Genomic DNA, 19,796 nt, shown 5'->3' on the forward strand with positions numbered 1-19,796 from the left:
AAATTTTAAGGTTTCGGGGCACGGTGGCGAAAAGTCTTGAAACCCTTAGGGATAAATCTCGGGGTCATATAATGCCCTTGAAACCATATATGATCATTATATGTTGTCATAAATGTCCGTGGTAGGCTTGAGTTTATGAAATCACTAAAAGTTTTGAACGGGTAAAATGACTGTTTAAGGGCATATTGGATGGTTCCACCGACCCAATTGGATTCTTGGAGGGTATTAGGGACCAAGGTAAATAGCTCGACAATTTTTATTTTTCGGGCGAAAAAAGTCAAAAAATTACATAATTGAAGGCTATAATCCACGCTCCCATGGAGACCCTAACTAAGAGACCTACTCGATGACATCCTATATATTCTTCATAAGAAATTTATTGTAACTTATTTAAGACATATATTGTGAAGATAAAATATGTAAATTTTTTTTTTTTGTAAAAAAAAAAAAGTAATAAATTAAAGACCATATTTTCACATAATTTTATAATTCGTACTTTTTATTAGTTCTATATAATTAAGCCTAAGGCTAAGTAAACACTAGCTAAAACGTTTGATTGGGTATTCAAGTATACAAAGAAGCTAATAAAATTTTACATTACTTTAAAAATGATGCTCTATGTTTCAAAAAAAATAAAATGATGCTCTAAGATCACATGATGTGTCCTAATATGAACATTATAAAACCATGCATGGGAATCAAGAATAGTAGCAAGGCAAGTGCATCATGTGCATTCATCTTTAGCAAAGTTAACCGTGATGATGGGGCCATGATATCAACCAAAAACAGTAGGCCCCCACAAGCTAATGTGCACTTAATTGCAGATTTTGGACTCTTTATCCCTAATTAAGCAAGTGAGGGACCCATATTAAGCACCATACTAGTATTAGTAATATTCCGGACATCGCATCCAAAAGTTTAATGAAACAGAACTTCAAGCTCCTGCATATTTGAATAGACCAAATGCAATGTAAATGGATAAAATAAAGCATGTAATTAAGGATGGTGCCCCATGCAGTCATCTCCTTGCATGCATATATAAAGGCAGTGCATGTGCAACTTTGTAGTGAGCTAGGAGCGTTCGTTTTCCTAATCAGCCCTTCATACTTTCTCCGTTTTTTTTTAATTATAATGTTTGAAAGTTTTAATTTTTTTTGTTTTCTCATTTAATTACCTTTGCATTATTAAAGAGTTAAAACAATGCGTTGTCAAGAGTAAAAGTTAAAATATTACAATTACATTAAAGCAAAGGGAGTGGTAAAAAAATGCAATGTAGAAGTTTCCAACAGTCAAAATAGCCCACAAGGGTCTAAAAAGTAGTCATGAGATGCACTATGAGTCCGACTAATATTGTTATTGATCTGAAAAGTTAAAAACTTTCTTAAATTAAAAGGTATTCCCTATAATAATACATGATGAAAACGGACTATTTCCTAAAAATTTGACACCCGATGTCAAATACTTAAATAATATGGGTGATGCATATTGAGGTCATTAAAATGTGTGGAACCGTGTTCAACTAGCCATTACTCATTCACTTAAAGGTCTAGGATATGATAGTCTTGGGTCAATATTGGAAAAATAATGCTGGAACTGGTTAAATTGACAATTAATAGACAAATTACGCGTTAATTGCCACTAATCAATCACGGAAAGGTCTGGTTTTCAATGCAAATTGTAATTAATAAGATATCTTGAGCTATAACATACTTCTTCCATTCTTTTGTAATCGAAGCGTTAGAAGTTTTGTACTCCATACTATTCACACAAATTTCTTATAATTTATGAAAAATATAGTGATACTGATCTTTGAATTGAATCGTGCTATAATTTTTAAAAAATATACACTATACAGTACTACAAGCAATTTGTTTTCTTTAAAAAAAAAAAATTCTAAGGAATGTAATTTTTTCTTTGGTTATGATTGGGAGCATTCTATTAATTATATTCTAAAAGTATAAGTAGCCAATAAATACGCGTAAAATTTGCATAAGTTAAAAAAAAATGCCACCATCATCCTGCTATCCAGTTATTCCAGTATCTCCAGTTGCTGTTAGTCAAATAGCTATGTTCTAGGTACTTTCCCTTTAACCCAAAAAAATAAATAAATAAATAATTGCGTAATAACATCGTTTTCTTCTATTAACCTTTGAACCTGTCACGAAACATCCTTCTTCCAACAACAAAAAAACCACTATTTTCATACTACGGAGTAGTTACAGGTACTTCACCAAGACACCAAGTTACTACTCCATAGTATATACCAAGTACTTGATTTATTTGACACTCCCACTGTCCTTACATCCATCAAATAAAGATCTCGTTGGTATATATATAGACGAAATATAATGACATGGTTGAGGAAGATATGATTTTGGAATAAATTAAAATGCACACATTAATTAGAATCATCTATTGAAAAGCTATTCCCTTCAAAGGAAAAATAAATAGAGGAGTATGTATAAAGTATAATGAACACTTTCATAAAATTAACAACCAAGTTTATTCAATGCTCTTACAAATAATGAATTTATTTTGAAACTTTGCACATTACAAATCAAGTATATATACGAGGCTGAAAAAAATGCCAGACCTCAAATGTAATTAAACAAATATATATATGTATATAATTAAGTATATTTTTTCCCCCTCTTTTCTAGCCTAGTTGTATACGCTAAAATCGAAGGAGTACTAGCTACTCCTTAAACGAATACAGTACATAGATTATCATATAATGTGTGTGTATATATATAAGATGTAAATGTTAGTGGTGTCTCAAGTTGGCCATTGGCGCGAGAACAACTAGTGACGATTGAAATGAATTGGAAAGATGGGGAAAAAAGAATAATGAAATGTGAGAATAGAAGAACAATAGAACGGATTGATCAGCGGAAGCTCCACAAGGGAATGTCCCCATCATCGTATAGCTGCTCGACATCCATCATATTCATGGATGGAGGATTGAAGAACATGGAGTTCATCATTACACAATCCAAGTGTTTAGGAGATAGATCAAACCATGGGTAATCATTGTTCATCATAACCATGGATGAGGCAGCATTGTTAATGTCATCAAAAGTTGGATGATAGGGATCTTGAGCAAGAGAGATGATGTCATCAATGAGTTGGTCTGAGGGTGGCGGCGAGGATGACTGAGAAGGGGAGGATGTCATAGATGAATGAGAAGATGATGTTGACGGGTGAGCTTGAGTAGCGTGTTCATCTGTAATAGTAGTAGTAGTAGTGGTAGTAGTCGCAGCAGCAGCAGCAGCGGCGACTCGTTGGATGGACTTAGGGGACATGACAGTGGAAGTAGTATGAGAAGGAATAAGAGGGGAGGTAGTGGAATAAGCAGAATGAGGGAAGTTGAGGTTAGCAGAGGAGCCTTTAAGGCATAAGAGTGCAGCATCATAAGCTCTAGCAGCAGCCTCAGGGGTTGAATATGAGCCAAGCCAGATTCTAGTCTTCTGGTTCGGAGCTCGTATCTCAGATACCCATGAACCCCAACTCCTCATTCTAACTCCTTTGTACTTCTTCTTCAACGACGACGATGACGACGATGGTTGAGATGTTGGTGATAAAGATGATGATGATGACATTGCCTTGGATGCTTCAGATTGGGTCTTCACCTCTGCCTTCACCATTACTCAACGACGACCTTTGTATATATATATATATGTATGTATTGATGATGGTTTTTTTTTTTAATTTCTTGTTTAAGTATTTTGTAGTTGATGATCTCTCGATCTTTATATTGATTTAGCAAAAATGGAGCGAGGAATTGAAGGTGGCTAAGAATGGAAGTATATTATTGGGAGGGAGAATAGAAATGGGGAAAATAGAGTGATATATATATAGTCCGTAGTAGATCCCTCAAGTCAAGCAAAGAAGGTTGAGGAAATGGGTGACAGATCACAGATATTACTTCCTTTATTTTTTTAATGAATAAATAAATACGTAAAAATAACTCTAATGTGTATATGTGTAGTGTAGATACATTTGGGAAAAACAAAGAAAAAAAGGCAAATATAGACATAGAGTAGGTAGTATCAAATGTCTTTGTCTCCCTCCCCTCACTTCTTTTTAATTATCAGTAACTTTCCCACAAAATAGCCCATCAACTAGTCATTTATTACTCTAATGTTGTGGAGTAATGAAACAGTTCTTTCTAATCCACTTTAAATATGTCAAAATGCTTCTCTACTATCAGTAGTATTCCGTAATAAGGTTAACTAATAAAGTTTTTTTTTTTTTTTTTTCTTTTTTTTTTAAGGGATAACTGATTAGTGATTAGAAAAAATAAATTGATAAAAACAATAAGTGGCAACGTGATAATCATACAGTAGGTTTTTGCTTGTAGTACTAGTACTACAAGAAAATGGCAAAAATGCCGACACATACAAGTGACTAATAAATCGAATAATTAGCAATTTCTAATTTACCATGAACTATGAGTACTCCGTACTACTTAATTAATTAATTAAGTTATTAAAAGAAGAAAGAAATTGTATTATAGTAATGAGATGCCCTTTTTCTTAGTCTTAGGGTTAGGGCTGTAGGTGAAGTTAACAGATACGGACTACAGTCGTATAATGCAATTAGCAATGCAGAAGTTGCCTGGAAAAAATGGTTTGAAGCATTTTCCAAACCCCAAATCACAATGTGACTTTGATTAAAGCAAAAGCCAGTTGCAGCTGGATTTTCTCTGCACTATGCACCGGTTTCACTAGTTTGTTTATGTACACACGGTAAACCCAATTTTTTTACCCTCCTTTCAAAGATATACTCCTATGTTAACTATTATGAACAAAGAGTAATTATGCATTAAAATAAAATGACATGTGCTTTATATTTAAAACCCTTACTTCCTTTCATTTTTTAGTTGCTTCACTTTATAAACTTAGATTCCTAGGTAATTTTTGGAGATAAGAGTGATAGAGCGAGAGAATTAAAAAAAAAAACCCCATGTGATAGTAGAGAGATAGATAGAGTTTATAAAGTAAAAAGGAAAGTGATGTAACTAATATGAAAACTTTCATTTTACAGCTGTTTCACTCATTTTATATGTTGTTTACTTTATATCATATGTAAACTAGTAAACAAGCAACTAGAGTTAATAAACAACTAGTAATGTAACAATTCACAAACAAACAAAACTAATTTTTTTTTAAAAATACTGGTTTGCAGCATAGTCCACTTCTCCACTAAGATTTTAACAATGACTTGCTATGGTAGTGTGGTCAATGATGTAGGAGTTCGAAATGAGCAATTGATCATAGTAATAGATACCAAGTAAAACAAAATAAATTTGCAACTAAATTATCACTCATGTCGTCTTCAGCTTAATAATACAGTATTAAGATTTCTAATGTAAATGCAAATGTAGAATATACGCCGTAGAAAGCAGATGGAATGATTGAGAACCCACATGGAGGCATTGCTATATAAATCAAAAATTAATACTTCGTACTATGGAACAAATCTTTGTATAAAATGGAATAGGATACAATAATATTTACTAAGTAATATTTGGAAGCATATGATACTTTCCAAGCAGGTTCTTGAATATGCAGGATACAATAAAATGGACAGTAAATAGATGAAACACAGGACAACGCGCAAAACACAAACAGTAAGAGGGAGAGTGGATACTATAGAAAAAAGAGCAACACCAGCTGTTGCTAATCTGTCTCTTAAAAACCGCGTACTTACTTGTTAGTGATGAGAGAGAGGTTGTACGTAACACTTTAGAAACATTAGTACGGATTTTGATTAAAATAATAGCAAGTAAAAGAATATCAAACTGCTGACGCGAGGCTCGCATGATTTGACTTTAAGGTATCTTGTTACTCTTTAATCAGTGTTACCTAAATTGAGCTGGTTTTGGATGTGATTTTCAATGGTACGGCTACATGGTACCTTGTGTCTTAACTGTTGAACCCAGCCCCTCCCAGGTACCAACACTACACACCTCACTTTTAAATGATACTTGTCCTACCACCATTTTTCTATATGCCGCATCCACGTCAGTTAAACGTTAGGCTTCACCAATTGAGTAATCCGTATTAAAGATTTTTAATCTAAACCAAATTTATTTTAAGCATTTTCTATATTTCAAAACACAATCATGTTGAACCTTCTTAGACCCGTCTTAATTTTATTACATTATATACATTATACTCATTATTATAAAACTACTTTTGTGAGCCACTGTAAGTATGTAATTCTATTTTCTTCAAAAAAAAATAATATGTAATTCTATTTCAATCTCTTATCCCTTGGCCCAACCTATCTATAAGGTGATCTTATGATGATTAGACGATCTTTTGTATACCAAGGTTACAGCACACATTTTAATATTTCAAGGGTATGTGAATTGGTTTAATTTTGATAATTTACTATTATCCATTTTGATTATATATATCAGTTAAATGAATTGGATTAAAACATATCCAATATTAACAATCTATGCTGTCCCATAGTAAGTTTGGAACTTAGTTAGGTTCAGGTGAATACTAATACTCTGCACTACTGTCACGAGACATAAAATATCACAGATCGAGCGCATTTTGATTCCTGAAATAATCAAATATATATACAGCTATAATATCCTAGCTAGAAGAGACCAGGTTCAAATCTTTCAGCATCGGCAGTACTCGTCTATACTTGTACTGTTGTACATTAGTACAGTAGTCCGTGGTACGTTAGTGTGATGAGTGATGACCTTGATATAAAATTAAATTAAGGTTACATATGTTATTCGAGATACGAGTAGTTGCCAAGTCAAGAAGCCAGCCAATGGTTGGGCCCATTGTTTGATTTGAAGGTTGTAGATCAGATAGCAGAATGTGACTAAAGAAATAAAATCCCCATTTCTGAGAAACAAGGTTTTCTTGTGTTAAGGGGGTAGGATTATTAGTTGTCATTGGAATTAAATTAAATTAAATTAAATGGAGTAATGAAGGAAATCCCCAATTCCCCAATTTATGAGAAACGGATACTTCTAGGAAAAGAAGTACAAAAAACCATTATCCAGAGGTATGGCTTAGGTGAGGCTTATCACATATTCAGCCAAAGTTGACTTCAAAGGTATGGGCTTTGAGATTGAGATTTCTTTGAATTTTTTGAAAAGGATGATTTTGTATTATTGATGCCCACTTCCCTACAAGTATTAACAGTTTTGAAATTTACCATAGAAGAAATGAAAATCCCATAACTTTTCAAAAAAATGAAAATCCCATAATATCAGTCAAACCTCTTGAACCGACTTAACTAATGCCAACAAAAACAGCATCGACTTATAGGCAAAATAACCACTTTCTTATTATTATTCCGCATTGCAGATGCTCCCAACTATAATAGAAGATCCACCCGCCCGGCTTCCCGGTCTGAAAGGTTTACCTTTGAAAGAATAAAAGATTGACACACCCGGCTTTCCAGTCTTTCCTATCATGTCGACTTAGTAATCTAATGCCCAATAGTATGTACTACATTCTTACGGAGTATTATTATTTCCACATTATATTTCCAAATGCAACTACAACTCTAAAACACACATGAAGAATTGAGATTGGTAATCTCTAAATTGCATGACAAGGAATCAGCGACTGATAGTCTCTGAGGAAACGCATAAAATACCCATTGATATAAGTCAAAAATGAAATTGCAATCTACGTAAGTAAGCCCAGAGTGCAAAGGTACCTTTCATGGCCAGCATCCATTTAAAGCTTTCCATCAGCCCATGTATTAAGCAATTAAGGACCTGAAGTTTGTATCAGGTGCCAAGAGAGCTCCTACAAATTAACAATCACAGGGAAAAAAAAAAACAATGTAATTTCACTGGCATATGTGACAAGTTCAACCAATTAATATCGGAAAATATGAAATAAAGTTCTGATGTCAAACATTCATTAACTGAACCAACCAGGTACAAAAATGTCCAAACTCACATTAACTGTTAACATTTTTCACTACAAGAGCTGCTTAGTTTTTACTGGGAGTTTTCTGGGTTTTTTTTCTTTTGCCCTGTTTAGCCTCAAACAATAATTCCAAGGATGTAGCAGACACTATCTCATTTCACTTTGCATACCAAGCACTTTTATACACCTAACTCCTTGAAATATATCCTCAATCTCATAAAAAAAATACTAATGTATGAAACCACCATGCTATGAAGCATTCAGACACCACAGTCATGTGCTGGCAGGCCGGTAAAAGGAACAGATAGTAGCAGTAATCTACAGATCTAACCCAGGGCCGATATATTGAGCATACTATAAGAAAAATCTGTTAAATATATGTACAATTACTACAATCTTTAGCCTCAATATACATTAAAATATGAGGCAAAATGTTATACAAGAATCTCAATACAACATCAAGCTAACAAAAATATACATGTAATTGATTAAAGAAAAATGGAAATTGTATAATATCATAACAAATGAAACAAGTTGGGAAGGGCAATTACAATGCAGATGAAACACCAGCCATGCTGCATACTGACAAAATCCCATGTCCAGCTCGTGATTCCAATTGAGACAGGGATTAGATGTGTATTTGTCTTATTCATCAATTCCCTTGAATGAACTCAAACGATTTATTATGGATTCATACACCTTAATTCCACTTAAATATACAGCATCTTGCAGGAACTGCAAAGAAATTTCCACAATTAGAGAATGATGTCACAACATATATGTGTGTGTGTGTCTAGGACGAGACTTAGGATGAATAATTAGAATCAGACCTCATTATGATCATGAAGCAAAATTGGAGTATTTTTCATTGGTGAAAAGCCCAAAGTGGGAATCCCTCTCTGTCTCATAAATCTAGCATCAGTTGTAGAAGCTAGGATTTCAGGCTTCCCAAGTTTTCCTCCTGCGGCTGTAATAGCTTGCACAAAAAGAGACCACCATGGGTTGGTATCATCAGTTGACGTTACCAAGGGGTGACCCCAGAAGTCTCTATTTGGTCCTTTTTCAACAATCTATATGAAATCAAGAAATTAATTTCAGCAAGTAAATACAGGACAAATAAAAAGGAGAAACTAAACAAATTAGCTAATGAAATGGCACAGGAAGAGCACTATAATCCATGCATATGAATTTAAGTAGCAGAGAAAACAAAATATCCACATAATCCAGTTTCATACTCTCAAGCTTCCACAAAGATCACTAATACATAAACAATTGAGATGGCTTTTACCACTTCTGCCTTCATCCCGAAAAAATAAAAAATGTAAATCATTACAAAAATGCTACATGAGCCTAAAAGTGCCTGCCTAGGTCTTAGCAAGCAGAATGCCAAAAATGAGGACATCAACATCGTGTATTTTAAATCCTTACCAAGTTTACCAACCATACATTTGTACTTGCAAGTAGTTTGCAAGAGGCCTTGGGTTATACTCTTAACACAAGCTTCATTTGCCAATTCTTTGACATCACCTCAGCTAGAGCTACCTGGGGATATACTCAGTAATTTTTAGCCCCACATTTCAATTACTTTTTGGACTCTGGAGGATAACTTTGTGAGCCTTTAATCTAAAGCATTCACATGGCTATTGATACAAGAAACTTACAATACTCTTTTATTCCTATAGTCCACAAAATTAAGTGTTAATTTGCCATATCCTGGCATATCAAATTATCATGTATGGTAATATGAACACAGAAATTCCTTTAGAGACCCTATAGAACTAGGCATTCACCTACAAGTTTCCTTTTAGTATGGTCTTGCAAAGTGAATTAATCTTCGCTCTATAGTCTCCCACAGCTTACTAGTCCCGTGAATGGGTATGATCTCTAAAATGGGATTCTGATAGCAATTAAACAGCAGATGGTATTAGTTCTGTATAGCAAACGCATACAGCAGCATGTTCTGTTGAGAATTTCTATTGATCTAAAGGGCTCTCTGAAATTAATTGAATGCCTTCATCCAAGGTCTCAAGAAAGTACAAAAAGGAATTCCTACAACAGACTCTCAATTCAATGCCATCTCTGATGCAAAAAGCCACTCTGAATAATTTATTGATAGTTTAGCGGAGTGAGAAACATGGAGGGAGACAAGGGAGATCATTCTAGATGGGAAGATTATCCAAGGTTCTAAGGGTGGAATCTATAATTCAAATGGATGGAGATGTAGCTCATAAGATTAACACAGGTTGATTGAAGTGGAAGAGTGTTACGGGGATTTCATGTGATCCTAGCGTGCCTCATAGACTGAAGGATAACTTCTAGTGAACGGCAATTTGGCCTACATTGCTATATGGTACAGAATGTTGGTTGTGAAGCATTGTCACATATATAAGATGAATGTGGCGGAGATGTATTATTGCAACAGAAAGTATCAGTTAAGGAATGAAAAAGTAGGGGTTACATCTATTGAATACAAAATGATGGAGAATCGCCTAAGGCGGTTTGGCCATGTAAAAAGGAGACCAACCAAGGCTTCGGTAAGGAGGCTTGAACAATGGCAAAGTGTTTATATCGCAGGGGTAGGAGAAAACTTCAAGCAGGGTGTCTGATTGTGATATGAGTGCTTTAAGAATTGAGGAAAATATGGTGTTGGTTAGGGGCAAATGGAAGGAGAATATTCGTGACAAGATGTTTCATGATATGATATTATATATATACTTTTTGTTTATTTTAATTTAGTATTTACTATTGTTATTTACTCGGCTCATGCTTGCATACATTACTTGATTCCTTTGCTAATGTTTTCTCAAATTTTTATGTGCTACTCACATGTTATTCCTCACCTTTTTATCCCTTTACTACTCTTTTAGTTGATTATACTACTGATTTTTATGGAAGATGGCATTCCTGTACTAATAAACCTCTATCTCTTATTTATACAAGTCTCTTAAATCTTTTAAAAGAAAAATTAAAAGACGGCAGCACGGCAGTATTTTGATAAATTCTGCAATTTTTTTATAATACGACTAATGGTGCTACTTCACACCCTTCCACTAAAAGCCCTTTTGAAAGTAAGGAAGAAGGGCTCTAAAACAAAATTAATCAATCCAAAGCAACTAAGGGAAATAGTTAATACATCAATGGAAGATGCATTGATTGCAAAGAGAGGAAAGTCTTAAGAGAAGCTTAAACTTCATGAAGATTAGATTGATGATCCTGACATAAGAGTAATATATTTATGTATGAGTTTTTGGTTAACTAAAAATGAAAACAGAAACAAACTAAAAACTGAAATTAGTTTCCAATTCCTAGAAAAAAATAAAATAAAAGTGAGAGACTGACAGTATTTCCAAACACAACCTAAGTTATCAAATCATATTTCAAAATAACAAAATAAAAGGTACCCTGCATGAACCATAGACCCATGTACGTGGCTAGCTCTTACTAAAAAAGATAAAAACACCATATTGTTGGATAAGATTATAAGAATGAATACAAGCGGTGTTTCCTCTCATTAAAACTGATATGTTACTTTTTCACATACACAAAAGGATCTAAAAAAGATTTAAAGAAAAGAAAAAAACAAAAAAAACAGGGGAGCTTTGGGGCAATTTATTCGGTTGGCTAGTGTGGTTTTTGAACAAATAAATAAATATAAATTGAGATTTTCCACTGATATCTATGAGCATCCATTTAAGACTCATAGTCATGGACAAGGACAAGCAATCTTTGCATCTGATGCCATTTACCACATGTAAAAGTTGTAATACAAGTGTTCATTAAATTCCAAAGAGATTTAAAGTGTCCCTTAGAAAGTTCCATGATCACATATTATAGCATGTGAAATGTGAAAAGTCTTGGCCAAAGGCAAATTAAGTTACTGGGTCCCCTATGTTTCACACGACTAACTCAAGAAAACAAAGATAAACAAGGCAGCCATGTAACATTAGGCATCAAACTTTCCCCGATAGACCAACAAGGGCCTTTAAGTTATGCCAGCAGCATTAATTTACACTTTACACATTCAAAATTTGATGCACCCCTATCTTAATTGAAAAACTTTTATTTATTTCTTTAAAAAGTGAAATGATCCCAATAAATGAATTTGTTTAATAGATCTATAATTTGAGGCATTTTTTTATTCTATGTTATAGAAACTAAAAAGTAAAGTAACAGAAATTCTAAAAAAGAATATCGAAAAAAAAAATCCGAATTGGATCAGTTCCTCCTGAACAAATAAGTGCTTGGGCCACAAAACCCTATACTTTTCATTATAAAACCAATAAACCAGAAAAGGATGGATTATTTTGCGAAAGAAATTTTGGGCCTATAAAAAGTGGGATTTGTGCTGCAATAGACCTTAGTTTTTAAGAGCATGTCATCTAAATCTCGTGGCCACCAAGTTCAAGAATTTTTTTCCCCTTTTTCATTCAAGATGATTCACTAACCACCAATAGGGTCATGGAAACATAATCTATAGCTATTAAAATAAGATTTTTGAGATATTTTTATATGATTTATAACCCAAATGATCAATGTTAAATCCATTTCCCTACAATTTGTACAAAAGGGATGTGTTAATCATAGCAAATGACCTTAGTCATGTTTGATGTCTGATCCTATTGGATATTAAGAGGCAAATCAAGTACAGTCAACCAATTTGTGTAAGGACATTTCTATAAGATAGATAATTAAGAACCCAAAAACCTAACAAAATCCGTAACTCTAAAGCGCAGGAGCTGAAGTTCTAATGAGAAACCTAAGCAGTAGTCACTGAAGAAAGTTTTCTAGGAATTTTAACTCAAGAGTAACTAGCTCTTCTAATCTTCTTCCCCTAGCAGTGAAACATGTTGACAGCTACACATCAGCATAATAACAGTCACCTCTTTTCCCTTAAGAAGTAGGATACTTGCTTTGGTGCAGCAATACAAAAGTTTAGTTTTAATCACAGATAATGAAGAGCCACAGGAAGCTGATACTGAAAATCCATTTGCTTTTGTGTGGGTGTGGAGTCCAATGGGGTGAACATTTTGGGACTAAAAGAAACCGCGATACAGATTAAATTAAAACATTGGGTGAAGAATATAAACAGAACCTCGAATGTCATGTTCCTTGAAGCAGGAGCCCACTCATGAGCAATTCTATCTCTAATAAGCTCTGGATCCACAGTGGGTGGCAACCGAATATCGAACCCAGCCGAGGCCTCTGATGGCTGCATATTCATAGCAAACCCCTGCAAACCAAGCAACTAATTAGTCACAAAAATTAAAAATCAACAAAAAGTAGGGAGAAATTAGAACTGACATTAGAAGTAAGAATGCCAGCATCAAAAAACACAGGATTAACAGATATGACTTGAGAATTTGTGGCCAATCCTCTCTTAACCAAATTAAATTGAGAATCCCTAAATTGAGTAATCAACTCAATACTGATCATCAAATTCTCCATCGCACTATTATCATACATCCTGCAACCATGCCCAGGAACTCCATTAGCCTTAATAGTGACATGCCAAGGAGATCGATCAGCGTAGAAAACCCTAAACTCATCATTCGGAGAAGCCTGTCCTTCGTCCATCACAAACCCAACATTCAATTCCTCGAATTCCTTCGAGCCCACAAACTTAGCAGCCCCATCAAACCCTCCAATCTCCTCCTCAGGTACGTACGACAGGTGGACAGTTCTGATTGGCTCCTTATACCCCCGGAATTCTCGAAGGTTCCTGATGGCTTCGAGATACTGCATACCGATGCACTTGTCATCTTGGGCTCCGCGGGCGTAAATCTTGCCGTCGGCGGTTCGTACGGCGGAAAATGGAGGGTGGGCCCACTTATCGGGCTCTGCTGGGACAGAGTCGAGATGGGAGTTGAAGAGGATGGAGGGTAGGTCGGGCCTTGAACCGGGCCAGGTGACGATGAGTACGGGCTTCCCGGGAGCGAACTCGAGCGTGCGGGTGTGGAGTCCAATGGAGTGAGCTTGGGAAGTGAGGAATGAGACAGGGGCGGTGTAGTTTGGATTGGGGTGGGCTGTTTTGAAACGGAGGTAGGTTTGGAATCGGTTAATGGCAGGGTTGTCTTCTTCGAATTCTTCTGGTTGTTGTTGTTGTTGAGTAGAGAGGAGAGGAAACACCAACAGTGAGATGAGGAATATGGAAATGGGGAGAGAGTACAGGTCACCCATCGTTCAACTATTGGACTAAGGATACTCCCAAACCTCGTTTAAAGAGTTTCAAGTAGTCAAAAGCTTGATGGAGTTAAAGTTCGAGCTCCACCAACTACAAGTATTTTTACTTGAGAGTAGGGAGATTCCTTAATCTTTACCCTTTATTCTTAAGCGTTAATTTACGGAGTTGAATTCACTAAGTTAAGTCTAAAATAGGTGACTTAATTCTTGCAAAATATAGAAAAAGGGGACTCAATTTATTTTAAAGAGAAAAAGGGGACTGGGCTAGAACGGGCTTGGGTTATCGGTGGGTTTTAATTAATTAAGGGGAAAGAATTGAGTCCCCTTGGTTAAACAATTGAGTCCCTTTGGTTAACCAATTAAAAAAAAGTATGTTTTTTTTTTGTTAATATTTTAATTTGTAAAGAATTGAGTCCCTAATTTTTTATTTTAATACAGTCCATAATTTATTTTTAATTTCAGGGCTCTGCAAGTATTTATTGAAACTACTGATGTGTGCTTCTGCTACAAAAGAAAGACAAATAAGCTATAACCATGAAGATGAAGAACATGCTTTGGTTTTTTTTTGTTAAGAAATTATTATTGAAAGAATTATTTTTTTGGATAACAAATTTTAAAAAAACAAAGCTTTTGTTGTTGCACTCTCTTAATTTCAAACGATTATATTTCAGATCATATAATGATGCTGTCTCGGGTGGACATGGAGGTGTAAGAGCTGAGTGTGCACTGTGCAGCGAGGGGAGTGTTATCTCGTAATGGAAGAACTCCTAATGATCTAGTTCTTGAAGATATTGATGTTTTGATATTTCAAAAAAAAAAAAAAAAAAAAAAAAGATATTGATGTTTTGAATGGTGGCTTTAATGCCTTTTCTTGAAGAAAGGGGGGAATGTTGTTGCACACTTAGTTGCCAGGCTAGTTTCTATGGGTGGGGTTGAACAATTGTTTCTGAGTTCTTTTCCGCATAGTGTATCCACTATTGCGGACCTGGATGTAATTTAACTCCTTGATTAATATTAAGCCTCACGTTTCTTTCAAAAAAAAAAAAAAAAAAAAAAAAAAAAACAAGAATGATTAATGAAGGTATTAAATTCATTTGGTTTAATCAAGACAATAATGAGAGACTTAATTCTTTACAAGGGACTTAATTCTTCTTGGGTTAAATGTGAGTTAAGTCACCTAAAAACACCCCTTTAACTGGAAATTTAACCTCAATCCCCTTTTCCTCCATAAAATAAATTGAGTCCCCTTTCCCCATACTTTGCAACAATTGAGTCCCCTGTTTTATACTTAACTCTGAATTCACTTAACTGGTAAGAAGTGTCAGTTTAATACAGTAGTGTCATTTAACTTATCTTACCGAAAAAAAACAGTAGTCTATATTTTTTTTTTTCACTTTCTTATTATTGAGCATACACAGTTACTACAAGTAGTTATTAAATAATCATTCATTTCAATTTAATTGATAAATTTTGATTTTGGTTGCATTAGTTACATTGGTTTCTTTTTGTTATTCATATTTCGGTTACATTATGTGAGGTCTTGTTAAATTTAAATGTATAATTTCACATATTGATTATAAAGATTTTAATGTTTGAAAGCATTCATCATCAAATGTGCCAAAAATAATAATGTTTCAATTATAAAATAGAACAAGGTGCTATTTTATAGGGTTAAGCCTTAAGCGCAATTCCAATGAAAAGTCTATCAGATTATGGTTGGTGAGTTAATGTTAAACAACTGTTAGATCAATTTATCAAGTTAAATTCACTAAATACTATCTCTATTCGTATAATCCGTATGTTTTATTTAATCAATTACTGTAAATACACAAAAGTGTGCAAAAATGGGTATTTTATTGTGGGGTTGAAAACAAAAGATGATAAAAGAGACAACCCAAAAATATAGCAAAGCAAAGCAAATAGAACAAAAAAACGAAGCTAGTATATTGGGGAAAAAAATATAAAATAGAGTATGCTACTAAGTACCAGTACTTTGTACAACTTATACAAACAAACACATCATGAACCCAAGAAAGAATTTTCGATCCTTAGAGTCTGTTCTATTTACTTAATCTTCACTTAAGTAAACTTATCTTATTTTATACAAGTATGACATATGAGCTTAGTAGAATTTATGCAAACTTATTTTAGTTGTAATTTTTACTTGTTTGTGTAATCCTATTTGAACTTAATTTTTTCTTAGCTAAACTTATCTAAAATCTATTAAATTTATTACACCTGAAATAAGTGAAAATAAGCTGAATAAGATAAACCCCTAAGAGCAACTCTGATGTTTGTAGTTAGGAATTTGCTTGCAATTTTAAAAAGTTTATAGCATTAGCTTGATCAGCTAGAAAATGTAATTAGTTTGGTCGGCAAAGCTAAGTTGCTTGAAAAAAAACTTGTCGAAAGAAAATGCTAAAGCAAATTAGTATTCCATAATTAATATGAAAATAAGTAATAAATTAATAATTTAAAATGGTTACATGAGACTTTGCTGGTTGACGAAGAAAGAAAAGCAGTTATGAACGTTACAAATCAGCGGGTATTATAAGCAATGTTTTTAATTTTTTTAAAACCCCTATATATATAAACAAATAAATTTCTCTACATCATCAACAATACCGTGATTTAAATAACAAAAAATACATAAGCAGATCCTCGGATTCAATTGCCGCCGGCAGGCCTGAATTCAATTCTCTGGTAAATTCCCCTGCATTTCACTTCTCTAGCCCTCCTCTTATGATTCATCATCAATTCTAATTTATCAATCGAATTTTAGGTGTGTTAAATGCCATTTTCTGAATAGTTTGTTCTTCTTTTACTTTGGATCCGATCTTGTTAATGTCAGTTTCTGCTTGTTTATAAATTAGATCTATAAAGCGATCGCAATTAGTTTGTTTTTTTTTCCAGTAATTTCAAAATTGAGCTGCTCTATATTAGAGATCTGATCTGATCATTCATTTTAATTCTTAATGAGAGAGTGAAAAGGAAAATTACTTTATGCTGGTTTGTGGTTCCCAATTAGTAGAAATCAAATGTAGGAAGAATTGTGTTGAATTTTGTTTGATTGATTTAATTTTATTTTCATAAAAATTGGTCTGATAGGCCTGAGATCTAATATTTTGCATTGGTGCAGTAAATTATCAAAACCATGGGATCTGTTACTGAAACTGCAAACATGGGATCTGTTACCGACACTACAAACACGGTAATAACAATATGAAAATTGAATTAAAGATGTGTGTTTGTTTCCATTTTAAGTATAATGATGAATGAGTTCTGGATGTTGCAGGAATCTGGAAAGAAGGTTACCGTCATTTTTGTATTGGGTAATTGTCTCGCTTCCATACTTATATTCCACAAGATCATTTGAATTGCATAACATAACATAGTTGTATTGTTGAGGATCATCTAATTAGTTAGGATTTTACATGAGCAGGTGGCCCTGGCAGTGGCAAAGGCACCCAGTGCACTAATATTGTCCAAAATTTCGGGTACACTCATTTAAGTGCTGGTGATCTTTTACGAGCAGAGATCAAATCTGGTTCTGAGAATGGGTATACTTCTTGTTTCTTTAAATTGTTTTTGGGCATTGAGATCTAATCTAGTTCTGTGAGTGAGATCGAATTTGTTATCACATTGGCTTCTAAGCGTTTATTAAAATTGTGATTGACCTAAGTAGCATATCACTGTTTGTTTTCTAGTACCATGATCCAGAACATGATCAAGGAGGGAAAGATTGTGCCAGCTGAGGTGACTATTAAGCTGCTTCAGAAAGCTATTCAGGAAAGTGGCAACGAAAAGTTTCTGATTGATGGCTTTCCCCGCAATGAGGAGAATCGCGCATCCTTTGAATCTATTGTAAGGCTTCTCATCAGTAATAGTTATTTTCTGTGCTCTTTGTTAGTTTTTATGCATTTTGAATCTATTTTCTAAAATAATTTGTGTTTGTACAGACAGGAATAGTGCCAGAAATTGTTTTGTTTTTTGATTGTTCTGAGGAAGAGATGGAGAAGCGCCTGCTTAACAGAAACCAGGTTGGAGAAACATGGCCTCTTCAATTTTTTAGCTCATCTATTTTTCATTTTTTCCTTATTGACCTATTTTCCTATTAATTGGCTTCAAGGGAAGAGAAGATGATAATATTGAAACTATAAGGAAGCGTTTTAAGGTCTACATGGAATCCAGTCTCCCGGTTATTCAGTACTATGACAATCTTGGAAAAGTTAGAAGGGTAATTTCCAGTTTCCATGTCAATTAACAAGTTTTTTTCCTTTTGTCTTCACTCGCTCGCTGGCTTGTTTAATCTAACCTGTTCAAATCTTCACTATCTTGTAGATTGATGCAGCAAAGCCAATAGATGTTGTATTTGAGGAAGTTAAAGCTATATTCGAGAAGGTAATACTATCAACTTTAACAATTTTGTCCATGAGTTGTTCTAAGAATTAAGAATTGCTAAGTAAGTCGTAAGAATATGAGTGATTCCACTTCCATTGTTTATTGATCATTTCCCTGCTTCTGTAACTATGAATTTAGTCATACACTGTAATGATAGATTTATTTTTATGGATTCTTTTTCAGGTTGATGCCTAGATGTTTTACCAAGGATATCAGGCATATTTTTATTGAAGTACTAATCATTGATGATAGGATTTGGAGGTTTATTATGATTGTATAAGAAAACACACTATATTCCTATTTTTGTTTTCTCCCCTGATTTGTAAGGGGAGATGCCTATACTTAGAACTCTGGTTTCTAAAGAAAATGTATAAGTTGATGAATTATCTTGGAGTTATTTTGATTTATTAGTGGATTGCCAATGATCATTTTGATATTTATTGGCTTATTTTTTTAAACCTAAACCACTATTCAAATTTGAATTTTGTATATCAATTGAAGTTCTTAGCTTATGGAAGCCTCATCTATCAGAAACAAACTGGACTCCAAAACTTCTCTCCTTGTCTAGTTGTTAAAGCAGTGAAAACTTTCTTGTCCATCAATTACTCCAAAAGCATCGTCATTTCTAAAGTTGGTCCAAAGGTGAAAGATATATACTTCGTATTATTTTTTTACCTACAAAAAAGAGTAGCTCTAGCTTAGGTTCATTATGCAAGTATACCAAGTAATCCAGAGCTTCTTAGGTTCATTTTGCAAGTATACCAAGTAATCCAGAGCTTATGAGACTCTGACTCTAGATTCGAACTGGTCAGTCCCCATTTAAGGGAAATCTCTCCTAACATGTGTTTGCTCCCAAGTTTTGAATCCGAGATCTTAGTTAAGCTAGAATAACTCTTCTACCAGCTTAAGCACTTGTTGCTTAGCTCAAGATCAAATATAGTTGGGGCAATCATCTTAGATGGACGGAGATGTAACATGTATGAAAGCATGATATAGATAGGTGGGAAATCAAGAAAGGCTACCATGGCTATTGGCTACCATGGCTCTTGTATACAATTTTTTATAGAACAATTTAAATATGAAGAAAAATGGGATTCATTATTATCAATCAATCAAAGTATTAATCCCATAAGTGGGGTTAATTACATGAACCAAAAATTATTATTCCGTGTAGTCATCGACAAGATTCTTGCTCCTCCATCCCTACGGGCTTACAATTCAATGTCTCATCCTCATGCAAATTCCGTATACTTCATATCCTTTCGGAATAAATTATTATCAAATCTCTAAATTTGA

The 19,796-nt window shown here is 34.1% G+C and overlaps 3 protein-coding genes across 3 annotated transcripts; 1 reads left to right on the forward strand and 2 right to left on the reverse strand.

Annotated features, from left to right (window-relative positions):
* Positions 1-2,629: 2,629 nt before the first annotated feature.
* LOC145615027 (ethylene-responsive transcription factor ERF012-like) lies at positions 2,630-4,834 on the reverse strand. The gene has a single exon (XM_081670107.1). It carries the CDS (start codon positions 3,642-3,644, stop codon positions 2,886-2,888), a length of 759 nt encoding a protein of 252 aa, XP_081526233.1. The 5' UTR covers positions 3,645-4,834; the 3' UTR covers positions 2,630-2,885.
* Positions 4,835-8,287: 3,453 nt separating this feature from the next.
* On the reverse strand, positions 8,288-14,115 carry LOC145613494 (uncharacterized). Its single transcript, XM_081668611.1, has 4 exons — positions 13,221-14,115; positions 13,012-13,149; positions 8,750-8,989; positions 8,288-8,654 (listed from the first exon to the last, which is right to left on the reverse strand). The coding sequence occupies exons 1-4, from the start codon at positions 14,094-14,096 to the stop codon at positions 8,565-8,567; spliced, it is 1,344 nt and encodes a 447-aa protein (XP_081524737.1). The 5' UTR covers positions 14,097-14,115; the 3' UTR covers positions 8,288-8,564.
* Positions 14,116-16,650: 2,535 nt separating this feature from the next.
* LOC145614495 (UMP-CMP kinase 3-like) lies at positions 16,651-18,936 on the forward strand. The gene is made up of 9 exons (XM_081669549.1): positions 16,651-16,802; positions 17,239-17,310; positions 17,395-17,431; positions 17,542-17,659; positions 17,807-17,963; positions 18,059-18,139; positions 18,229-18,336; positions 18,441-18,500; positions 18,684-18,936. The coding sequence occupies exons 2-9, from the start codon at positions 17,254-17,256 to the stop codon at positions 18,693-18,695; spliced, it is 630 nt and encodes a 209-aa protein (XP_081525675.1). The 5' UTR covers positions 16,651-16,802; positions 17,239-17,253; the 3' UTR covers positions 18,696-18,936.
* The last annotated feature ends 860 nt before the right edge of the window (positions 18,937-19,796 follow it).

Source organism: Chenopodium album, chromosome 25 (genome assembly GCF_948465745.1).
Source record: "Chenopodium album chromosome 25, dcCheAlbu1.1, whole genome shotgun sequence".
Lineage (NCBI taxonomy): Eukaryota > Viridiplantae > Streptophyta > Magnoliopsida > Caryophyllales > Amaranthaceae > Chenopodium > Chenopodium album.